The sequence below is a fragment of the Xiphophorus maculatus genome, chromosome 12, assembly GCF_002775205.1.
Source record: "Xiphophorus maculatus strain JP 163 A chromosome 12, X_maculatus-5.0-male, whole genome shotgun sequence".
In the NCBI taxonomy this organism is placed as follows: domain Eukaryota; kingdom Metazoa; phylum Chordata; class Actinopteri; order Cyprinodontiformes; family Poeciliidae; genus Xiphophorus; species Xiphophorus maculatus.
In genome coordinates, this window is record NC_036454.1 from 30080701 (window position 1) to 30104632 (window position 23932).

Consider the following 23932-nt stretch of genomic DNA (forward strand, 5'->3'; position numbering starts at 1 on the left):
TTGAAGAGGTCGCCCTACTGCCACCGAGCCTCAGATGAGAGCTGTGCAGAGCCGAGCGCCTGCTGCTGTGGAGGGAAGCTTCAGCCAGAAGCTGACAGCAAAGGTTCCTCACAGTCTGCCTCCCGTTGCTTTTTTTTTTCTTCTTTTTTTTTCACCGGATTTGCCATTTTGAAATGTTGACTGGTGTAATGGTACGTAATGGGACAGCACTAAATGTTGACTTGGGGTAAGCTGAGCGCTGGAGTTTTAAAACTGATTGAGCTGATGGTGCGGTTTTGTATCGGGGGGCCCAGGGCGGTGTTTGGGGTTAACGGCGTCATCCATGCGTGGAAGCACAAACGGCCCCCGCCTTGAGAAGAACGGGCCATTTCCTCCGTTTGCCAAGGAGAATTTAGCTTCTCCTCTTCAGGCATTTAATGAAGATAACAGCTTGTTATTCTGAGGGCTCTAATCACAGGGGCCGCGGCCGCTGTTCCAGCGTTGCAGATCAGAGCTCGTTAAATCCTTTGCCTTGTTCCCTTTCTGCTTGCTAAGACAAACTTATGGTTTCACCCCTGATGACTGGCTGTATCCTTTTATTTTTAGAAAACTCGGTGGGGTAAGTCGCTGTAAGGCAGCTTGTAGCTTAGCTTCTCATTTAGTGCGTTGATGTTTTGGTAGATATTTTAGAGTAGTGGGATCCACAAACCCAGATCTCCAGGAGCACAGAGGACACGGTCCCAGTAAGCAGTGTGTGAATGGTCCGTGGAAGTTTAAACTGGTACATGGTGTAAACAGGATGATGTTTTTTTTTCTTTACATTATTTTATCCATCAAGATGGATAAAACCAGTGGAATGGGCCAGTTTGTAGCAAGAACCTTTGTTACTAAAACAAGATCAGTGTCTGTCTGTCATAAAGGCATGAATGTATTTCATGCTATTCTCTGTTTTTGGCCATAAAATAGAGTTTTGTTCTGAAAAATATTATTTTAGTGAAATCACAATTGAAAAAGTATGAAAGACATTCAGACTGAACTGAATTTAGTTGTTGGCATTTTTTTCAGCCCCTATAATTTTTATTTATTTATTTATTTTTTTCATTTTACGTCTAAGATTTGATTACTTGTCAGATCATTTTGCATCTGGCTTTCATTTTTTGTGTAAAAAAAAAATCAATGCTCTTATATTACAAACAACACAGAAATGACACAATTATATAACTTCATCTCATATTATGCTTCACTTACCAGGGGATACATGACGGACGAAGCTCATCTTGGGTTCTTCTGGCTGTCTGACTAATTTGGCTAAGAATTATCTGACCGCCTCGTAGAGGATTGGAAAGACCGAATGGTCACACGATCATTACATAAAAGTAACGTGAATTCCACACCATTAATGCACAGCGACTTTTCAGAACGGGGTCCATGAAAGGACTTGCTGTTCAATGAAATTCAACTTTGTTTTCTTTCGGTGAAACCTCTGCAGCAAGCGTTCTACAAAACACCAGCATGCACGGCAAAATAGGAAGCGGTAGACATAACATACAGACCTAAATCAGCCTGACATAGATGCATCGATAAATAAGATTTACCTGTAGCTTCACTACAGGTAAACCATTTCTTTAAACTTGCTGACCAAATTGCAGACTTTCTGAGGAGAGTTTATGATCATGTTTGTTTTTTTCCCCCTGGTTTTCCTATCAGAGGCGTCCCACAGCGATGTGAAGAACTCCCCAGAAACGTCTCCCATGATGTCACCGCGACAGCGCCGCGACTCAGATCGCTACTGCCAGCTGTGCAACGCCTGGTTCAACAACCCCGGCATGGCTCAGCAGCATTACGACGGGAAGAAGCACAAGAAGAACGCCACCAGAGCCGATCTGCTGGAGCAGCTGGGCCAGACCCTGGACATGGGGGAAATGAAAGGTACGGACGCCTCTCCAAATTCTTAAGTACGAGTACAAAAACGGTTCAGAGTCAGACACAAGGAAAACTTACATTTAAAGTCCATGGTCCAACAGAAATGCTGCCAAACAAATCTACATACCTGTGTGTGGGGAAAAAAAAGATGTATAATTCTTTGTCCATCTTTTCCTCTCAGTGCACGTATGCAGATTTTAGTTTTGGAAGTCACAAAATATAAAAGTGCTTCTCCATGAGGAATAACTCCTGGACAGGACGATTCTAATTTGGGCAACATTCTGGAGATAAAAGAAGGAAATCTGTTATTTCGGACCAGGACATTTCATTCAGATCCCATGTGGAACTGAGATTCTCTGCTTTATTACCGGAGGCCAGTTTTAACGCCGTCCAGATCGAGTGACAGAGTAACCAGGTTCTTTTTTCTGAGGTTCTGCTCCAAATATGGCAACTTCTGTCCCGTCAGAATTTACACAAAGAAAGTTTAGTGTCATTCAGGTTTTTATATCTTCAAGATAAATCGATTTATCAGATTTTGTGGATGGATGTGGTGGAGAACCATCAGCATAGCAGTGAAAATTTATCCCATGTTGTCTGACGGCTTTTCCTATTGGAAATATACAGTAAATAAAGGATTGGTCCAAGCATAGAGTCCTGGAGTAACCCTGGAGTGTGAAGAAGATTTATTATTTATATGAACAAACTGGAATCTGTCTCATATTATCAATGTAACCCACATTGTTTTCAGGACATCGTCTTCCCAAAGAAAAGCAATGTTATTACCATCGTACTCTGAGGTTATTACATTTTCAAATGATTTTTTTTTTATGCTTTGCCCATAATCTCGTAAATATAAAAAACTGCATAGGCTTCTTCATACTAAAAATAAAAAAAAATCCATAGTTATTCCATTCGTAGGTTTTACCTTCTCAACCCTTATTACATTTTTGTTTGCTGCAATGGTCGTAAAACAATAAACCCGTAGATTATTGTTTTAAAATGCTGTCCCATACGGATTCTGCTCTCTAGCAGAAAATCTTCGGGCGCTCTGGAGTTCTGCAGTTTCTAAAATACAGCAACGGCTGTTCTTTTCTTAAAATGACTAAAAACTAAATTGTATCTGAGAACCTGTAACTGTTTCAAATCTTACTGACTGGCCAAACGTTTGCTCCAAATATTCAGATGTGCATAGTTTTACGTTCGTGCCCGGCTAATTTCCACCTCATCTGTTTTCCGTCTCGCTGTTAAGGAAGGTGCTTTTATAAATATTAATGATCCGTCTAATCAGACAGCATATAGAAAGCTAACCAGCGTTAATGCGTCGCATGTGGCTCATCAAGTTGTGCTTCAAGCTGGGAGTAATAAATTACCATCAAATCATTTCCTCCACTGAAAACATGTTGGGTGTGTGATGATCCAGACGGGCCCATAAACCTGGAGCCCGTCTCACTGTAAATCTGAACTCTTGACTTGTGCTGCGACTGTCAGTGGGACTTTGTGTACTTCCCCCAGCCTGACAGGCTGTTACTGTTTTACAAGAGAGGAACAGAATTGCCCTGGTTGCCTGTCTCCCTGTCACTGTGCGTCAATAAGAGTTTCACAAAATCATTTAAGCCAGCGAAGGCTGAGAGGAGAGCAGGAACTTCTCTAAACTGATCAGGCTCTCGCTCATTAGTTAAGACCTGGTTAGTAGTTTGCACAGCATCCTGTCTGTGAACCTTCAGCTTCCTGACTAACTGGCAGTGACAGGTGACGGATCTTCCTTCCTGTCCTGGAACCACGAGCACCGGAGTCCCCCAGGGGCCTGTTTTCTCCCCGCTCCTTTTCTCTCTGCTCATAAATGACTGCAGCTCAGGTAAACCTCCTTTCAAACTCCTGCCGTACGAAGACACCACTGCAGTTGGTCTCATCTACAAACAATAGCTGCGTTTCAAAATTGCGGGAAATGAAATTCTGAAAACAAATTTGCTTGGTGAAAACGTGGACAGTTTAAAAAAAACAAAACAAACAAAAAAACTTTTTGCATCAGGATGAGGTGGTTTTTTTCAGCTGTATCAAAATAGATGTAATTCACAAAACGGCAAGGAAACATTTTGCGCGTCACACCAGTCACATGATCAGCAGCCGGATGTTACTACTGATGAAAACGAAGAAGAAGAATATGACAGGAAGTGGTCGGAGGATGACAGTTAGCTTTTGTGTTTTTCAGTCAGTGTGCAGCTGGCTCCCCCAGACCTCTCACAGCGTCACAGTTCATAAAAAGTTGAGTCGTTTGAACGTGTTGAATCCACAGCTCTTCTGTTAAATCACGCTGCAATTTCCCCAAATCGCTGCATATGCAGCCGCTCACCAGTATGAGGCAACTGAATAATGTCTCCTCTGATTGGCCGATAGATGATCAGCACTAAAGCCGTGGCGGCATTATGAATATACTTCATGTATTTGTTTGCATCCATCGCTGCCGTGATTTTTAATGACTCGTCACGCGAACAAGCGTATTCACGTGACGTTAACTTAATTTCTAAAAACTGAGACACCTGCATCGGTTCTTCTCACTTCTCCCTGCCTTGCGCCGTATGGTCGTCCTCCTGGACCATCTACACCAGGTGTGGGCAGTTTCTTTTCCAGAGGGCCCACATTACCTTAATTTGATCAATTAACATACATTTGAATTTGTTAATCATTTTAACACTCTCTCAATTTTTGTCCAGACTCGGAGCGTTGAGTTCACGTGTTTCCGACATGCCTGTAAATCCGATGCATGAGGAAAATCGGCTAGCAGCAGTAGAGGAGCAACGTGCTTCTCTTGGCCCACTTGGGTTATATTTTTGCTTCAATAAATCATCTGATGGGACACGAGAAAAAAGACTACAGCGTCCAAAATGTTAAAAAAATAACAATTCTTCTACCACCTATCTACTTTCATTCCTTCCTTCGATGTTCTCTGTTGACCCTTGAACAAGTAAAAAAATAAATAAATAAATAAACTCATAGAGGTAGCCTAATTTTGCTGTATTTAGTTGATATCGCTGTAAAAAATGGTCATAAGGTGCTGCACATCGGTTTGCGCGCCATTTATGACATAGTCATATAAATCAAATGGAGTGAATCCTCCGACTTGATCAAATCAACAAACATGTCAGGGAGGAGACGGGATTATATGGTTTTCATTCCAAGTTTTGTACATACAGCTGTCTTAACAGCCTCAACTAAGTGTGCGACTTCTACAGACAAGTTGGTGCGACGCGAACAAGTCGGAAGCCACGATGACGCTGGCAAAGGCAACTTGACAAAACCATCAACATGAGGTTACGTATTTGCGAAGGGTCAGGGCTGTACGGTGCACTCTTGTCAGAAACCTGCACAGTTAACCGGCTCCTTTGTAACGAATAAAAGCTTGTCGTTCAGTCGTTTGGTTATCTGAGCTAGAAGCTGAACCCCCAGAAGGCCTTTTCATGGAGCCCTCGGCCCCGCCGCCACCTTCCCGTCTTTGTCTTTCTTCTCCATCTCCTGTTTCTCCTGCCATCAACTTTCTGCTCGGCAGCACCGCGTTAAACTCCGTCTTTATGGAAGCTGATGCATATTTCATCCTATGGCAACATTCAGTGTCTGATTGCACGTCTGCTCTGCTATCTGAGAGGTGTGCGAGGACAGCAGCGGGGTGTCGGAGAAAGTGTGTGGCTGAACAGAAACGCCAACGAGAGAAGAGAAAAATAGGTAGAGATGGAAGGGAAGAATGATGCCGAGAGGTGGGAAAGAGATTTTCTTCATCCAACATTCTCTCCTTCGTCCCTTCTCGGTGCTGTCCGCCTGTCTGCAGCTAATTCTCCTTTCCACATGCAGACGCTGCTGATTTTTCCTGTTGGGATGATTTGCCTCTTCAGTCCTAATCAGCGCACTGCAGAAACACATCTTACCAAGTGTCTTTGTCTTACACACGATTGTAATCCCGTTTGACATCGCTCTGGGTCTGGATATTCATATATTGTCTTTTCTACTTTGAACGCAGACTTTCTCCTAATGTATTTTCTTTTGCAATGCAGAATCGTGTGCGTTTCTTTATTTCCTTTTCTCAACTTTTACTTCAGCTCCTTCTTAGTGATTCTACTTCTGTTTAGACTTCAGATGTGTGCTATTACATCTGCTGGAGTTTCGAGTTACCATGGCGACAAAATTGACTACTTTTCAGGCTTTGCACACGTACCTAGAAACACATCTTAACTTTTTAGTTTGCAGAAAAATCTGAGTTCTGTTCAGAAGTGTAAGAAGGCGTCATCTGTTCAGTTTTTTTTTTCACCTCGTCCTCATAACCGCAGATTCGGCTCTGCCGTCCTGGATTTCGGTCAGGTTGCAGCCACGAGGGTCTGCTTTCACAGAGCCTGCTCGGGTCTACTTCAGGCCTCACGGATTTCTGACAAATTGCTTCAAAGTGCACAGAAGTCAAAGAAATTCCGGCATTTTCTACCACGCCTCGCAGCAGCAGCGCTGAAAATGAGTGTGTGGATGTGTGTGAATAGGTGAGTGACTGAAGCTTTACAAGTACAGGACATTTACCATAACTCAGCCTGACTCACAAATCTAAACTGGCCTCTTGACAACATTAAAGACCAGAGTCATTACACACCGTCTGAACCCAATCAGCCGTGTCGTCATGGATCAGCGTCCTAGCAACTACACCGTCCCTCGGTGTTTTGTCGTTTCTCGGGTGACTGTGAACTGAAGAGTGTTTCCTCATTTTGTCCGTTCTCTCTCCTCAGACAGCGGAGGTCAGTCCTCACTCTGCCAAACATCCCGGCAGACGTACCAGGTTTCTTCTGAGCCCATCACAGCTGTTAATTGGAGACGCAGCCGTGGCAGACATGATTTAGCGCTCTGTTCTTCACCTTCTCAGAGCCGCCGTCGAAGCTCACAAGTTGCAGTTATCAAGCTGTTGCTCATGGCCATGCTTTGTATTCAGCGCTCCCTGTGACAATAAACATAGACCTAAAGCAGCCTCGGTGGCAGACTCAGAGACTGAGCTTATCAAGGTCCTCTTAGTAAAGGAAGACAGGACGACGGCTTTTCAATATGACGTTCGATTCAGAGATGCTCCCGGCTAATGCGCGACCGCTTCAGGATATTTAATCTTTGCTTTCTGCACAAATTCAGAGACCGGTCTTATCTGGGATTTGGCGAGTGCGACCGTTTTATTTCTTCAAGGAGATGAAAACACTTTTGAGAGATGATTTCATCATGGAAGTCCATTTCATGCTGCGGTCTACTTTAAAACATGTTGCTCTTGTGATTCAGCCAAACAAATAGCTTGGTCCACATTGGGATTTAGTGCGCGCCCTTTCAGATTTCAGATTGCCATTATAATAAAAGTGAAAAATTGCTTTGCTGAAATGAATGATTAATCATTGATAGATAACCAAATAGAGCGTCTCTATCAGTGATTCTTTAACGTTCACTTTCACTTCAAGATGACAACCAGCTAGCGAGCAAACGTTCAGCCTACGTCCGCCGAAGGTAGTTTGAGAGTCGAATGTCAAACATTTCTGACTTTGCGTTCGCCAAACGTTGTCTGAACGTTCACTCCGAACATTCGCTCATTATGGGAAAATTAATTTGTTGCTGGAATTTTAGTTCATCAATTTCAATATCTTTAAAACCTGTATGGTGGCCGATACTTGGAACAAGATCTCTGTTTTTGTCTTCGGAAAGCCTGCATCTGTGAATGTTGTCTGAAAGTCCGTATGCGACGTTTCTGAACACAACTGTGACACCCGATGCGACATAGGTGGGGTCATTTAGAGGTCAAGCCTGGTTAGGGTTACGCAATAATACTGTTACTAAAATGAATGGAAGTCAATAAAAAAAATTTCTTAAATGATTAGAAAAACAAACGTGTGTGTGTGTGTGTGTGCGTAAGCTGAAATAACCCTAACAGGAGGGCGGACTTCAAGATATATTGTGATCTTATACAGTTTTAACATGCTTTCGTTTTGTTTTTGCAGTTTATAGTTGGACTACTTTCTTTCCAAACTTTAGCTGAAGATTAAATAAAGATGGAACACATCAGAGGAAATTTGTTTCCACATCCATCAGCTCCACAATCTGTTCCAGTATTCATATAGAGAAAAAAAGAAGAGAAATTCCGCCCTTATCCATATAAATGACACCGGCGAGCCCATTTTTCTTCCCCTCCTGAGCCGCATCTCCATTTCACAACTCAACAGACGAGTTTCCAGTGACTCATCGGCGGCGTCCCCGAGGGCAGGAAGTAAAGGTGATGGAGGGGAGAGCCTGCCGAGGCCCCGGGGCCGCCGGCGCTCCACTGCTCATGCAGCTCGTCGTCATAAGGCAGCGGCCAGAGGTGGACGGCACTGACTGATTCCTGGAGCCGCTGCGTCACATCTCAGCCTTTGGAAAAGAGTCTGAAAAGCGGCTCAAAGAGCTACCTGCTGCAAAACGTTTGTGTCATCTGCCGACTGCGTGTGGCGCCGACGGTGAAAGCTTATCGGCGGGGGGGATTTGCTGCTGCTCTCTCCGGGGGAAATATTGCCCTCTGTCAAAATGTTAGAGGGAAAACAGCTGACACCGCCGTCTCAGAAGAAAACCGCTACTAAATTGCAGATTTCCATCCCCTCCTGCCAAAACGTTGAAAGAAGAAAGAAGAGGGGGAAAAAAAACCCTCTCCTTTCTAAATTTCAGCAGCTCAATCTCCGGTGACACATGATTCTGTAAACGTTTTATCAGATGCAGGAGGATATGGAAATGTGACTCAATGAGAGCACAGTGACATTTATTTTCTCTCGGGCCTTTCGCTGCGAGCCCCGCGAATGGGGAAGCTAACTTAATTTTGAGAGCAAGGCAATCAAGTGGACCATTATTCATGCCGCAATAAGATTAGTGCGACACGACAGCGATTACGCGGGCTGCTCACAATTCGCAGCAACATTCGACGCATCTGTAATCTCAGTGAAATGGCTGCTGGTGTGTGATTAAATTAAAAGGAAATTAGCAACTTATTAGCATTTCTGGACGCCAAATAATGCTGACAGATCCGGGTTCGTTTGAATTGTGTTCAGACATGGAGTTCTTGTTGCTGCTCAGCTAAAGCTCAATCACAGATTATTATTATTTTTTTGTTTGTTTTGCGCAAATAAACCAAATTTAGTAAAGGTAAAGTCAACCAAGGTTTTTTATTGTTACGTTCTTGTCCAAGCTTGTGAGGAGTCAATGTCCCCCAGAGGACTTTTACCATTTTAAAACCGCTTCAGCTGGAGGTCAAAGTTTAATATTTTTATTAACCGTTTAGCTGTTGCCTTGCTTTTGTCGAGTGGCTAGCTACGCAGGAAATAGAGGAGGGGGGTTGTGTGCCACCAAAGATCTTCCTGTATGAAACACATGCTGAGAAAAGAACCTACAGAGAAAACGTTTGAGGCACAGCAGAAACTCTGAGTGCAATTTTCATTTGTTGGAGGAGTTAAAAAGAGGGGAAACTAGCAGAGGTTTGACTGCCTCCATTTTAACGTAGGTTTTCTTTGTCGTAGGGCATTTTGCCCTTTACCCAACATAATGCCTATACATTTTGTAATATAATATAATATAATGTAATATAAATACGTTTCCATTAACCATAAAATTTAACAAATGGGAATTACAAAGATAATTTACTGAATGAAAACACAGCAAAAGAAAAACTTTCGATAAAAGCTTCTGCACTAGGATTAGGTGGTTTTTTTTTTTCAGCCGTGCTGAAATAGATGTATATCGCAAACTTGCAAAGGAAACACTCTTTTCACATCATGAGTCATGTGATCAACAGTCGGATGTTACTTCTTGTCAAAACGACAACGAAGACGACAGGAAGCAGGAACAGAGTTTGCTTTTCTGGTCAGAGTTTGAACAAAAAGGCACACCTCTGCAAACGAGTCGGACTTCGTCGGCAAACAAGCCAGAGTTCAATTAAAGTGGTTTAAACGTGGCAACTTAAAAGTCCACATCCAAATATTTCTGTGCTGAGAAACAAAACCAAATGTTCTCAGATGAAACTGTGAAATGCAATTTCCGGGAGTCTTCCATCCTTGCTGTAGGTGCAAGTCTAATAGATTTTTTTCCACTCCATCACCAGCCGCCTGCGATCATGAAAAAGACACTGCAAGTCCACCTGCGAGATGAAAATCCTTTTGCATAAATCAATCATCCGTTTCAATTTTTTTTCCCCTTGCAGAATTGCTTCTCTGGTTTGGATGGCTTGTCCATGTACCGACTGTGCAATAGAGTGAAAGTCACATTCCCACATCATGATTTAAGACGCGTCAGTCCGGCGTAATGAAGGCTGAGAAGCAGCCGGTGTGTGTTTCCTGAATTGATTCGTTCCGTGTGTTTGTGCTTGCTTGCAGGCCTGAAGCGGAGCTACACCTGCGAAGTTTGCGGCGTCACGCTCAACTCGGTGGCGCAGTACCACTCGCACCTGCAGGGCTCCAAGCACCAAAACAAGTGAGTGCGTCACGCAGCGGCACGGCCGCCACGCCGTGAAGAGCTAAAAGCCTCCGCGCTCCGTCCGCACCAGCATGTGTTGTCTTTGCTTTCATCTGGCGTTTCAAACGCAGCGCGCTGCGGTGCATGCATACATGATGAGAATATTGTAATGAGCTGCACAGCCGCGGCAGGAATTTCAGATGGACTCGTTTTGCTTTAATTGAGCGCGTTTTTCTTTCTCATGCTGGAACTAACTAGTGGCCGTGGCACCCGCAGGAGACGAGCTCCAGCCAAGAGTCCGGTCACAGCAAGCGAGCTCTTCACTGGATCTCGGTTTCTGCTAGACTGCTGTCAAGACATACGCTAAAAAAATAAAAATAAAAAAAAGCCTGGCAAAGATCTGCATCCCAGCTTGTCCGTCCAATAAATTATACAGTGTTAAGCAATCTCGTAGTTTTCTTGTGAACAGACTGAAGGAAACACTGGTATATTCTACTAAAAACAAAAAGAATAACCTGGGCTTCATAACAGCAAGTATCAAATGCTTCACAAAACAGAAGTGCTCCAGACCGCTAGGGGGCGTCTATCCTGGTAAAAACCAGCCCACTGTTATGGAGAAATGATAGCTTCCTGCAGACGTGCACTCTGTCAATGTTTTACATTTTACCCAATTGTTAATGTGCCAGTTTGACGGTATGAAGCTTACCGGAAGTTACCCTCCGTAAACAACCATCCTCCACTGCAAAGAGAGAAGCGCAGAGTCGAATGAGTCGGCTGTTGATGTTAGTTCAATATGTGGAAGAGTGACCAACACCGAATGGCTCCGTTCACTTCCTGCGCTGCCATTGCTAAAACTACAGGTCGTCTACAACTCACAACAACAAACAGTGTAACTTCTTCTGTTCTCCTGCATAAGAGGACTTTCTGTAGAAATTCTGCTGGAGAGAATCTACGTGAATGGGAGAAATTTTAGAGTGAGGTCTGAAGGGTGATGAGAATTGAGTGAAATTGTGTTGAAGGAAGGGAATGGCCAGGCTAGGGGGAGTCTGAAGTAGGTAACATTATCGATGTAAATATTCTGTTTGAAATTATTGTAAAAAGCTGCGCATTTGAGAAAAAAAAAAACATATTACGCACCATTTCTTTATTGTTTGTCGTGTTCATCCAGTTAAATCATGATATCCTGTGTGAATCTGGCCCCTATGATTTGGCCATCAACCAAATTGCTGTTGTTTTGTTATCTTTTCGTTTTGCTTCTATTATTTCCTGTGGTTGCAGCATTTCTCCATTGCATTTGTTTTGTGTGTGTGTGTGTGTGTGTGTGTGTGTGTGTGTGTGTGTGTGTGTGTGTGTGTGTGTGTGTGTGTGTGTGTGTGTGTGTGTGTGTGTGTGTGTGTGTGTGTGTGTGTGTGTGTGCGTGTGTGTGTGCGTGTGTGTTTTGGAGTTTGCATCATTCTTGTGTTTTTGCAGCAGGTTTTGTAATTTGCTGTCGACCACCGTAGAATTCACACAGAAAACATTAGCCTGGTTTTTAGTCTTAATTATCCTCTGCAGCGGCCACTTGGCCTTAAGCAGCTTCAGTAGGAGAACTTTGCAGGGGGACGTTGAGTTGGTCCAGGGCAGCAGGTGTGAATGTCCAGGATTTAATTCTCCCGGCTGGCTGTTTTCTGCCTGCTACCCTCCAATGAAATGCTGGCATCGGGAGATGTGACAGTCACTTAACAAGCTCCATGGTTTAGCCACGGGTGTCTGCTGCACTTTGTCAGAGTCATTGGATCTCTATCCAGGGTCACTGTGGTTAACGTTCATGCCCTCACACACCACATTGTTAGTGCTCAGAGTTTTTGATTGATTGCCTCTGCTCTCCATCGTGCTGCCACATGAATCCTGACTGGTTGGATTTCATAAACATTTTCCACAATTTAATTGCTTTTCTGCTGAGACCGTTAAAATTTACATTCAAATGTATATTTTCTCTTAGCAACTAAAAATAAAAATAAAAAAGTAGCTGTGGAAAATATTTGTAATATTTTTTTCATGGTGAAGAGCTAATGGTTGAATTTGTGGCATTTACCTTTAAAGGGGCAGCGTTATGTAAAATCAACTTTTTGAGCGTCACATCATGTTATAATGTGATTCCTTCATGGAGTGTTGCCTTGACTCTCATGCATGTTTGAGAAATCCTTTGATCTCCCATGGCAACCATGGAGAAGCCATGTTGTGATGGTTTCCTGAAGGCGGAGTTTTAGAAACATCAGGAGTTTTTAAAGAGACTGAGGCCCAATTTCAAGGTGTTAATTTAAAAAGTCACATTTCTTCATCATGTTTGATCTATATAGCATTTTATAACAACTGAACATATCATATTTACTTGATTGTGCTATAAGCTGGCGCTATGTGCCTGAAAAACACATGATACTGTCCCTTTAAGAATAAAGAGGAAAAAATAACTCACCTTTGCTGACAAAATCTTCACTTTTTCTGTTGATAATCAAACCTACATGTCTCTGCACAGAGATAACTACAGACAACCAACCTCAAATGTAACAATTTAACAAAAATATGTTCAACCTTACAGTTAAAACATTTCAATTAACTACCTGAGCTAGTTACACTCAACTAAACTGCAGAGTAAAAATGACAGAGCAATGAAAACCAAAAAACAAACTACCTTAAGGAATTAATAAGAATAAATCCAGTTACCAATAAAATGATGCAATGATGTCAGGTCAGCATGAACTGTGAATGTTTCATTTTGAGGAAATTAGAATGAGGCCAAAATAACTGTCAACTAATTATAATTGGGTTACACCAGACAAAACATAAGTAATTATTTAGATGCAATATAACAGCTCAATGTGAATATGTTTGTTTAAAACCAAGGTTTGTATTGAAGAATTTGGTTTGGGGCCAAATTAGCTCTAAGCTAATTAGATTAGCTCAAGACTTAATTAAGAATAAGAGTTGGTTTACAGTCTTGTTGTTTATCTGGCGACAATTATTTTCAAATTACCTCATCGGGGGTTTATTATCAGAAGAGGAGCACTTACTTTAGCAGTGATCACTTAATTAATTACACTGTCTAGACAAGAAATTATTGAAAATGGCCAATAAGACTTGATTAAAACGATCAGCCAAACCAAGCTCCATTGTTAGCAGAACAAATGTAGGGAAAAATGTAGTTCAAACTGCGACCTTGCAAATATCTGTTTCTACTCTGACACTTGTTAAAATCTGTGCGTTTATTTAGCAAAATTATGTTCGTGTTGATATTTAGGCAAAATTCCAAAAATAATCTTGAGCAAGACTCAATGATCTTTAAAAAAGAAACCAAACGTTCATGATCCAGATAGAGTTGCTTTGAAATGCTGATTCCTCTGAGCTGGCTGACTGTAACAGGCGCAGGCTGGACATGTTCAGAGGTAAACAGAAACAACACGTAGTGGGCAGAAAGTGCGTAGCGCCGTAGTATCTCTGGTTGGGTAACCGCAGCACATGACATGGGGAAGCAGTGAGAATGCTGCTGCAGCTGTCAGGCCGCGTAATGGGACAGATTTAACCTGCCTGCGTCTATTTCACATTGATACCATGTTCTCCTGGCGGAGCGGAGGACAGCTTGAGTCAGAGCACAGCAACCTGCATGGAGGCATGTCATCTGCTGAGTCACACCATCATATTGAATTAAAAAGGCAATGGAACTCAGACACGCTGTCTTATGGGGTATATTTAGCCATGCGGAGGTAAAACAGATGGAAGGGTTGGTTAGTCAGCCCAACACTCTGGCCCAAAATGAAAAATCCCATTTTTGCTGCTTTTGTGCAAAAGCTCCATATAAGACATTTTTACTGAGAAAAGGAGAAAATCCGAATGCCTCTCCGCTACAGCGCCTCTACCTGGTTCAGAGCCGCCACAGCGTTTGTAGTAGCACTATCCGCGCTAGTATTGTGTGATTGACAGCTGACCGCATTCACTGACTGCCCCGTAATTTACATCATGACAAGCTCCAAACAACATTTTTCATGTAGTTTAGCAGTGGACCAGCGAACAAGTTGTCTGCTATCAGAGAGCTGCTCAGTCTGCAGGAGCAGAGCCGGGAACAAACACACATCAAGTTCTGGAGCAGTGATCATGGCTTAGCAGACCTGTAAGCAGCTCGTCTCTGTGGAGGAGAATTAGGCCCACTTAAAAATACAAAATAAAAATTCAGACGTTTTGGGTTTCCTCTCTTCAGGTCTCTCACAAACGTTTGTTGGCGTTCTGGCCCATTCCTTCAGACTGAACTGAGTTAGGTTTGCCGTTAAATACTTTCTGCTTCCATTCCTATCCACACAGTTCATGGTAAATGGATTGAACTTATATAGAGCTTTTTCAGTCATATGGACTACTCAAAGCACATTACACTAGCACCACATTCACCTAACCACACTTGCAAACCTGTACATTAATACAGCTTAAGTAGTTCAGTAGACAACTTGGGTTTTGAGGAGCCCAGGGCAACATTGACATGAAGCTGGAGTTTAGCCCACAACCTTCTGATCACAAGACATTTTTTCTCTTCCTTAAGAGCCACAGTCGCCCATCCCGTGGTCGGAATTAATATTTTTTGTCTCTTTTTCATAGTGAGAGATACAGTATGTCTCCTGCACTGTAAATGTTCCTTACAACAGACAGATGTCCTGTCAGAGGCGCTAGCCTGTAGCTATATTCATATTTCAGTAAAGTAAACTCTTAGATATCTTCTGGGAGTTGGCTATAAAGTGGAATCATCTATGTAGCAGGGATCAGGACAGTGAAGATGAATAGGCAAATAAATGACCAAAATATTTGATGTTTATTGACCAAAGTTTCAAAAATGTCTATGTGTAAGATCTGCAGCGTTTTTATTAGAAGCATATTGATTAGGATGAACCCAGGCGCTGGTTAGTGATCGCATATTGCATAATGCGCCACATTGTTATGTGATCATTGTTTTAAAAAGAGGACTTTGTGATATTAGGGACAAAGTGCAATAATGTTCCTTAACAACGTAATTATTAAAAACAATGTAAAGACACAAAAATCTTATCTAGTACTTTTAGTTAGTTTCTAATGCAGATATCTTAGTACACCTGAAATAAGACAAAACTAACTTACAAGAAACTTTTCAGTCAGATTTAGGAGCTTGTTTTAAGTCAATGATTCTGTAAAATTGATGAAAAGGTGCTAGTTCCACTGGCAAATAATTTCATCGGCAAAACGGCTTGTTGTAAATGAAATAATCTGCCAGTATTTTTTTATCAATATTAAAAAAAAATATTGACTTAAGACAAGCTTTGTCTTATTTCAGGTGTACTAAGATACTTGGTAAGATTTTGTGTTTTTGCAGTGAAGGATTGTATAACCTTTCGTCTATGAAAACAACTGTAATTTGTGCTGGCAAACTCCACAGGAAGAATTTAACAAGACTTTCCAAAAGTGCCAAAATATTGCAAAGATAAACCAGATCAGAAATCTTAGATCCAGAGACCTCAATAAAAAAATGTTTAAAAAAACAGTTACAAAGATTAACCAAAAACTACTGAGTAATACCCATCCATCCTGTCTACGCCCTTATACGGTGGAAAGGGGCCTGGTGCCTAACTGTAGTAGTGATGGAGTGAGAGGTGGGACACACCCTGGACAGGTCCCAGGTCCATCACAGGTCAGCACAGAATAAACAAGCACTCACACACACACGCACATGAACATGCAGAGGACTGGCCCCCTGCAAATGCACATCCACAAATCTCTATAAACTGTCTGTCTGGGTGTGGGTGTGTGTGTGTGTGTGTGGGAGGGGAGGGGGGGGGGGGGGGGTCTGTGTGTGTACCAGGTTTTTATATCCTTAATGGAACCTATTTCTGTCTACAATGTGGGGTTATGGGGACCATTGCTCTTTGTGGGGACATTTTCTTGGTCCCCATGAGGGAAATTGTTGTGTTTGGGTTAGTGGTTAGGACGGTGATGGTTAGGTTTAGGGTAAAGGTTAACTTAAGGGTAAGCTATGTGATGGTAAGGGTTAGACTGTAGAAATTAATGGAAGCGAATGTGAAGTCTCCACAAGTGATGAAAACACGACTGTGTGTGCAGGCAGGTCTGTCGCAATAAGCAACAATTCAGTTAATCGTATAATTAATTAAAACAAGCTCAATAATTTCCATTTGCATGAGTTATCATTTTTCTCTTGTCCCTTTCTGTTCCTACCAAAGCCTGGATGACAAAAGTCTTCAGTCTGGTTCTTTGGTGTCCTTTTTATTGAATGATAATTTTGTTCACAGAGACTTCATAATTCATCTTCTTTGTTGTTTCTGTTGTTTAGTTTATTTGTTTTAGATATTCAAAATGTCTTTCACTTCCAGTGTTAAATAGTTATTAGAAATGAAAGTTAATTTATCTTTGCCAATGTGTTCTCGCGTTATTATGCCACTGCAATGATATTACTTGAAAATGGCCTCAAAATAACAATATTATCGTTTATCACCACATCGTCCGGGACAATTGATCAGCCAGTACAACTGTTATTGTGACGGGCCTGTGAGGGGGTTCTGACCCCGTCCACAGGTGATAGATGATATCCAGTTGGAAGGGAGCGAGAACAAAGTGAATATTCGATTGCCCTCCAGGGAAGAATAGAGAGAATGAAATGAATGAGAGCTGCTCTCTCATCTAGCAGCAGGCCTCAGGGAGACGTTCAGCAGAAGAATGAGAGGCGGAAAAAAAAGATGCAAAGGAGGTGAACTTACAGGGACTTGCCCCACTTGGATGTTGACAGTGGGTTGCTCCATGGTCAGCTGTGTTTCTGACTTATCTTTCTGAGCACAGGTGAATTAATTAGAGGCTTGATGACTGAGGGAAGTGAGGCAGAATAATAAAAATCATGACAACCTGTCTGCATACCTCCAGTGTTCTTTGTCCTTCCCAAGCTGTGGTGATTATCAGCATTATCCACACACACACACACCCACACACACCCATGAGCAGTTAACGGCTGTCAGAGGTGGTGTAGAAAATAAAATTGAATCTGGTAATTATGGATAGAAGTAGGTGGGGCTTATGAATAAAACCAACATTTTGAAAAAACAAAACTATCAAAATACAAAGGTTCGTCCTATAAAGCTCAGATTTTCAGGATATATTCCTTAATACACGTGATAAATTCAAGGCCCAGGCTTGTTATAAGAGCTATTGCTCAGTGAAACGCTGGTAAAAAAAAACACTTTTAAAGGGTTAATAGAGGAGCCATGCTGTGATAACTTCCTGAAGGCGGAGTGTCAGAAAGGGCAGCGCTTTTTAAAGAGACATAGGTCCAATTTCAAGATGTTACATTACAAAGGCAAATTTCCTTTAAGTCATATTTGATTGTTATCAACTGAAGGTAACATAGTTACTTGATTGTGCTATAAAATGGTTCTATCTGCCTGGAAAACACATAATGCTGCTCCTCCACCACCAAAATCATCTGATGAAAAATCATCTTTTAAAATAAAAAATGTTCTATAGTGCCTGAACGTTTCCTAAGTCGTTTATGATCAGCCATAAAGCTGAGTGGGACCGCTTGTTTTCTTCTCCTTGGTTTACTACTTTTGCACAGTGGATCTTTTAATGTGAATCTTTTCTCCACTCCCACACTGCGAAATTGTTTAGGACAGGTGACTTTTCCAACACCGGCAATCAGCTGGAGCGCAGCTGGAGCGGGCGCGGCCATTTATCAAGAAGAGGGAATTAACTTCAAAGGGATTTGAAGACGTCCGTGTAGAATGAAGGCTCCAGGATGAATTATGCATGAAAACGCCTCGCCAGAATAATATGCTGACACAATTTGTCACACACCACAAGAATGCATAAGTCAGAGAGTTAAGGGGGAAGCAGGCCGGGGGGACGGAGGCAGTCAAGTTGCATCGTCGCTCTGGGCCAGTGGTAGATGAACTGCTGTGTAATCTACACCATGAGAATAAGTTTAGAGACATTTTCTCGTTTTCATACAACAAATTGGAGCTTTTTTCTTTGATACATTAGTTTATAAAATGTGCTTCTTTTTTTTTTATCTGTGTAATCCTGAAGTGCTTCGACGCTGGATGTGGGGTGTGTGTCGTCCCCGTGCACCTTTAAAAGCCTGCCCTGCTGGCGCCGTGGGGAGGACGCACATTCGAGAGCTGACAGTTTAATGGAGCAGAAAACAAACAGCAGCAAGGATTTTTAGACTCCCAACATTTAAAAAAAAAAAAAAAGCTTTTCAAGTGTAACATGAATTCTTTAACCCATAAAACCTGGAAGAACCTCTCCATACATGTGAAGTTGCTCATGTCAATTCAGGCTTTGATGTGTTGCATTATTATTTAATGTTATTGAGTGTTTTATTAATGCTTATGAATAATATGCGGGAATATTTGTTTCTCTTATCAAGCTCTGGTTATTGTTAGGAAAGCACTGATGCACTTTTTTCACTTCTGAGTACGATACCGATGTCTGAGGTTTGGCATCGGCCGGTACCGACCCGAACAGAAGACCAGCTGCATTGACTTAAAATGTTTCTGCTTTTGTTCTGAGTGACACATTTATCTGATAACTCTGCACCAGCACAGCACCCTGAAATACACCAACGGCTTCACAGGCTTGGTCAATCATGTGAAAACAATTTGATTTTGTTCCCTCAGTGCAATTAGGAGAAGATCAGCCAATGTGAAAAAAAATCAACTGAAACCGACAAAACCAATAGGTTTGACTGCTTTGGTCTAACATGTCCAAATAATTTGCGACAAGCCTTTCAGATGGTTCACAAAGTGCAATTAGGAATTCTAAATATGATGTAAAATATATAATAAAGCACCTGGCTCTATAGATCTGCCCTTATCGATTCAGCACATTGTCACTGATACCTGATCTAGATTTTTTTTTTTTTTCAATATCAGGACCGATACAGGTATTAATATCATATTGGTGCATCTCCAGTTATTATCTTATGTCTCGAATTTGTGTTGATACAAAGCAGAAATAAGGAAGCTTTTTTTGTTGGTTATTTTATTTCAGTTTAGCAAATTCCATGACAACCAGAACCAAGCTCCGATTCAAAATCGGACCGATTTCGAATGTGGATCGAAATCAGTCTGATCCACATTCATCTAAAATCAGTTATTATTTTTCCCTTTTTTTTTCTTTTTTTTTTACTAATACTTACTGTTCTGATTAATTTAGGGTCACATAGATATTTTGGGTAGAAGTGGGAAAGACTGGCAAAATTCAGACTAATGATCAGACAAATAACAACAGCAAAGAAGCTTTTCTTTTTCTGCAAGGAAAAAAACAACAGAAATTGCAGATTTACTGCAAACCTAATGTCATCAGATCTGAGTGACTCAGATTCAAACATGCACAGAGCTTTACTGTGAAATACGGCAGCTGCAAAGACGATCCAGGTGGACAGAGGACATGTCTCCCAGAATGCTTTGCATCTGTTGCTCATTAAGATATTGCAGCAATCAGTTGAACTGAAGCTTTCCTGTTCATATCTTCTACAAAGTGCAAACGTATCAAACTGTTTCTGTGCAGCCGCTGTGATGATAACGAGGCTTCATCTCTGTCTGCTTTTCTCCGACAGTCTGAAGAATCAGATATGTGTCCAGTGAGCGTGGGACGCTGATGAAAACACCAACTCCTGGATTGATGTCAGACAAGCTGTGGTCAGCTTGCCCTGCTTTCTCTGCCTCTGTCCTGCTCATTCAGCCGCCTTATCATCATTTCAGGTTGTTTTTTTTTATTATTATTTTACTTTTCTCTCTCTTTCTCTTTCTTCTCGCTCTGAGTATTTCAGCTGCCCAGACCAAGAGGAGTTATAAAGGAGTGTTTTTTTTATTATTATTATTATTATTTTTATTTGGAACAACTTTCGCATGACCATCTCCACTATCAAAACAAGAGGAAGCGCTTCGGCCTCCGTCCGCATCACCAGGCTGCTCTGACCGCTGAGCTCTGACGCTCCGTTGGAAACTCTGTTCGTTTGTTTACTTTTCCGTCTTTCAGTCTGAAAGAAAGCATCCGGGTGGATCTTATGTTCAACAGCTTCTCCAAAAATGCATGGACAAAGCTCTACTTTTTTTCAGTAGAACATCAGAAACTTTATGCTGAGCTTTGAACTGAGGAAATGAGGGTTTGTTTGCTACTACTTGAAAGAAATTAAACATTTTTAATTATACATTCGATATTAAATATGGCTTCACCATCTGTCTTTTTTTTTTTCCCCCCACACAGAAAAGCTTTTACTGGATGCAGTGCTTTCTTGTCGTAGCCCTAAACCCTTTTGCAGCTTGAGATAGGTTGATAGCAATAATAACACTGCTCGAACTCTTACTATTTTGTAAAGTGTATCTGTCTGTTTACTATGCTAAGCGAAAGTAGCTTTTCTTTGCAAGACGATTAGTATGATTCTAAATCCCGGCGTCTGTTCTTTTGTTTTGCTGCTTTTGTTTGTTGGTGGATCAATCTGCTAAACGAAGGATCCACAAATGTTGGAGCTTTGAGGGACAATTCTAGATTTACAACAACCTTCACACCAAGGTGAACCACGTGAGAATATTAACCACTTGATCAGAATCCTAACACGGGAGATTAAAGGATTTGTCAAACATGCATGAAAGAATAAAGGCAACACTCCAGGTATGTTTTTGCGAGAAAATAACATTAACATGATGTAAAGCTCACAAAAGTTGCTATTACATAACACTGCCTCTTTAAAGCCTCTGGTGACACTGAGATTATTGTTACAGTAACAATATAACAATCCGATACTTGACGCCTTGCATTAAATCTGTCTGAGAAAAACAGGAAGTGCCTCAGCTGAGCGTTTCCTGTATTATCTTGTTATATAGACTTAAAACCACAGAACAATTATCTGTCCAATGAAATGTTATGTTATGAGCATCTGGTGTTTTGAAACCTTGGGGGCAGTAACGGACTCTGCTGTTGGTTTTTCGGTTTAATTTTCCTTTCGGCTCACACCCAAAGCCTGGTCATGATCAATATCAGACCGGTGTATCTAAACCAAGATAAATGATGAACTTGGTCGCTTTAAGTCCTTTTAATTCTCGCAAAGTATTTCATATGATGTCTACCACGTGTTCTGCTCTGGGGGGATTTGTTTTGCTTTTTAAAGCAAATTACATAATGCTGGTGAAACGCTGTCAGGGCTGCAGGTTTGGGAAAGTCCCATTTGGACGTCTGAATAGTGTTCGTCTCAGGGAGGAGCACCCGTTTGCTTTAGGCTCATAAACGCTGCAGAGAGAGAGAGAAACGGGGAAAAAAGTCATTTGTACTGAAACCTCTCCCCTTTAAAGCTTTTCAGAATGTGTATATGGCAAGGACTGAACCATAACTGTCATGGCTTTGTAAAATAATATTGTTGTGGATTCCTGTATGGAAAATTCAGTCATAAAACACGCACACACAAATATATACATATATATAAAATCCTAAGCTTATGTAGCACTTTTCTTTCTCAGATGTCATGTTAATAGACATATTAAAGCCAGTATTTGAATAATGAGGGTTTTAAGAGAACTATAAATGGTAAATACACTGATGTTTTGGGTCAATTTAGGATATTATTGCTATCTGTTTACAGTAGAAGTCATTTTATTCACTGTCAGTTTCAGTGCTGATCAAAGCGTAGCTTCGACTGTTGTCATACAAAGTGCTTTTTCTGAACAGACCTCTGAGTTTTGACGTCTGGAATCACTTGAACACAGAGCTGGACTGTTTTTGTGGAGCGCGGGACTCGGAGCGAACGTCTGAGGAACTGCTGGCTGATGTCACAGCCGCTGCAAGAGATCCAAACAGCGACGACTTTAGGACTGATTTTAATACGACCATCAAGATTTGCACGTGTAATTTGTTCTTGTGAGGTAGAGGGGGGTGAATGATCTGCTTTGCTCATCTAGCAATGATAACTGTTGATCAGCCATGTTGTGTTTTTCACAGGTCGCCCAGGAATCATAAGCCCCGCCTCCCTTTGTGCGCCGAGTTTGTGTTTTGTTTTTGTCCGAGAAAAGAATAAAAAACACCTGCAACAACATTCATTCTGAGTAATTTGCAGTTATTTTGTGAAGCTGCTGGTTTTTGATGAAGCATATGGCAACAACAAAAAATTGGGATTTTTTTTTCAGAATTTCAAGAAAAGCAAAAAGTTTTTTTTAGAATTTAATGCTATTGCAACAGTTACACTTTACATCGGTAACAATCACACACTACAAAGTTCATATTCGCTTCAAAATCACTGTTATAATCACAACTAATTTATACACTAATTCTGTTTATACGCAACCAAGAAAGGGGAGCTGTTACAAAATAATTCACTTGCTGCATTCTTGTTGGCAGGAGGCTCCACTTGTGCTTTTCAAAGACATACAGTTGTATAATTGCACATTTGTTTGCAGCTGTTTTCTCATGCAAGTGTAAACATTGTGAGTTGGGGGGAGGTGGGCATGGCCAGCAGCAGCTCTTTTGGATTTATAGAGACAGGATGCCATAAAACAGCTCATTCTGACAGGAGCTGAAAATAGACAGAAATGACCAGACTGAAATCTCATTATCCAACAATGACTTTGCACAAAAACTACATGGTTTGTGAAGTCGGAAGACCATTCCTGACCTGATCAAGGCAGCATAATAGGTCATCTTTAATATATCTTAAGTAAGGAATCAGTGTCATTATGATCTTAATAATGCTGCTTTTATATAAGTAAGCAAAAATACTTACGTAAACATTTTCATTTATGTATACTTTTTTTTAAGGTGACACTCTAACTGTGGCTACATGTTGAGGTTGGCTCCAAACAACAACTAGGGGAACCCTTTAGAGTAGCACATGCATATTTCATATTGTTAGACTGATAAAAAAAACACAACAAAGTATGAATATTTGATCAATTGAAACATGTGCATCACTTTCACCCTCAGACTAGAACAGAGCGCTCCACTGTGTTTCTGATCCATGTTTCACAGTCTGAGGAGGCGGGTCGCCAAAGGGTCACGTTCAGGGCCAGGGTAGCCTCCCCACTGACGCCTATTATCTGTATAATAGACACAAAATAAAGTCACACAAAAAGCCCAATATTAGAACCTGAGAGGGTTTTCTTTGAAAACCAGCATTAAAAATGTCCAATTTTCAGGAACGGCAGCTAAAGCCGCAGGGAATTATAAACTGCTGCAATGCAATTTTCAGGCATAATTTCCAGTTATGACGCGGTGAAAGCTGGTCTTTGTGATCAAAGCTTTTTGATCGGTGAAGTCTATCGTTTGAAGAGCTGAATAAATGTGAAGCCGTTTATTGCTCACTCCCCTATATGTAAATAGTGAAAACGGAGCACAGATCTTTTGGAACGCCTCACCGAGCACTCCGTGGCCGGTTCTGATTATCCCTTTGTCCCGATCTGCAGATTCTTAATGCTGGCCCTAATTCAGCCATCTGCGGATGCAAATTAAGCCCTCGTTGCATCAAACCGTTAATTCATCTTCTTGGAGGAAATGAAATCCTCTCGCTGCATACAAAGTGGAT

At 41.5% G+C, this 23932-nt stretch overlaps 1 protein-coding gene across 1 annotated transcript in view; it reads left to right on the forward strand.

Moving 5' to 3' along the window:
• zmat4 (zinc finger matrin-type 4) overlaps positions 1 to 22443 on the forward strand; it is an 80005-nt gene extending 57562 nt beyond the window's left edge. Inside the window, exons 5-7 of the mRNA XM_023344267.1 lie at positions 1687 to 1908; positions 10290 to 10386; positions 19982 to 22443. Of these exons, the coding sequence (XP_023200035.1) occupies positions 1687 to 1908; positions 10290 to 10386; positions 19982 to 20009 (347 nt within the window). The 3' untranslated portion in view covers positions 20010 to 22443. The remainder of the gene's footprint in view (positions 1 to 1686; positions 1909 to 10289; positions 10387 to 19981) is intronic.
• Positions 22444 to 23932: the final 1489 nt, after the last annotated feature.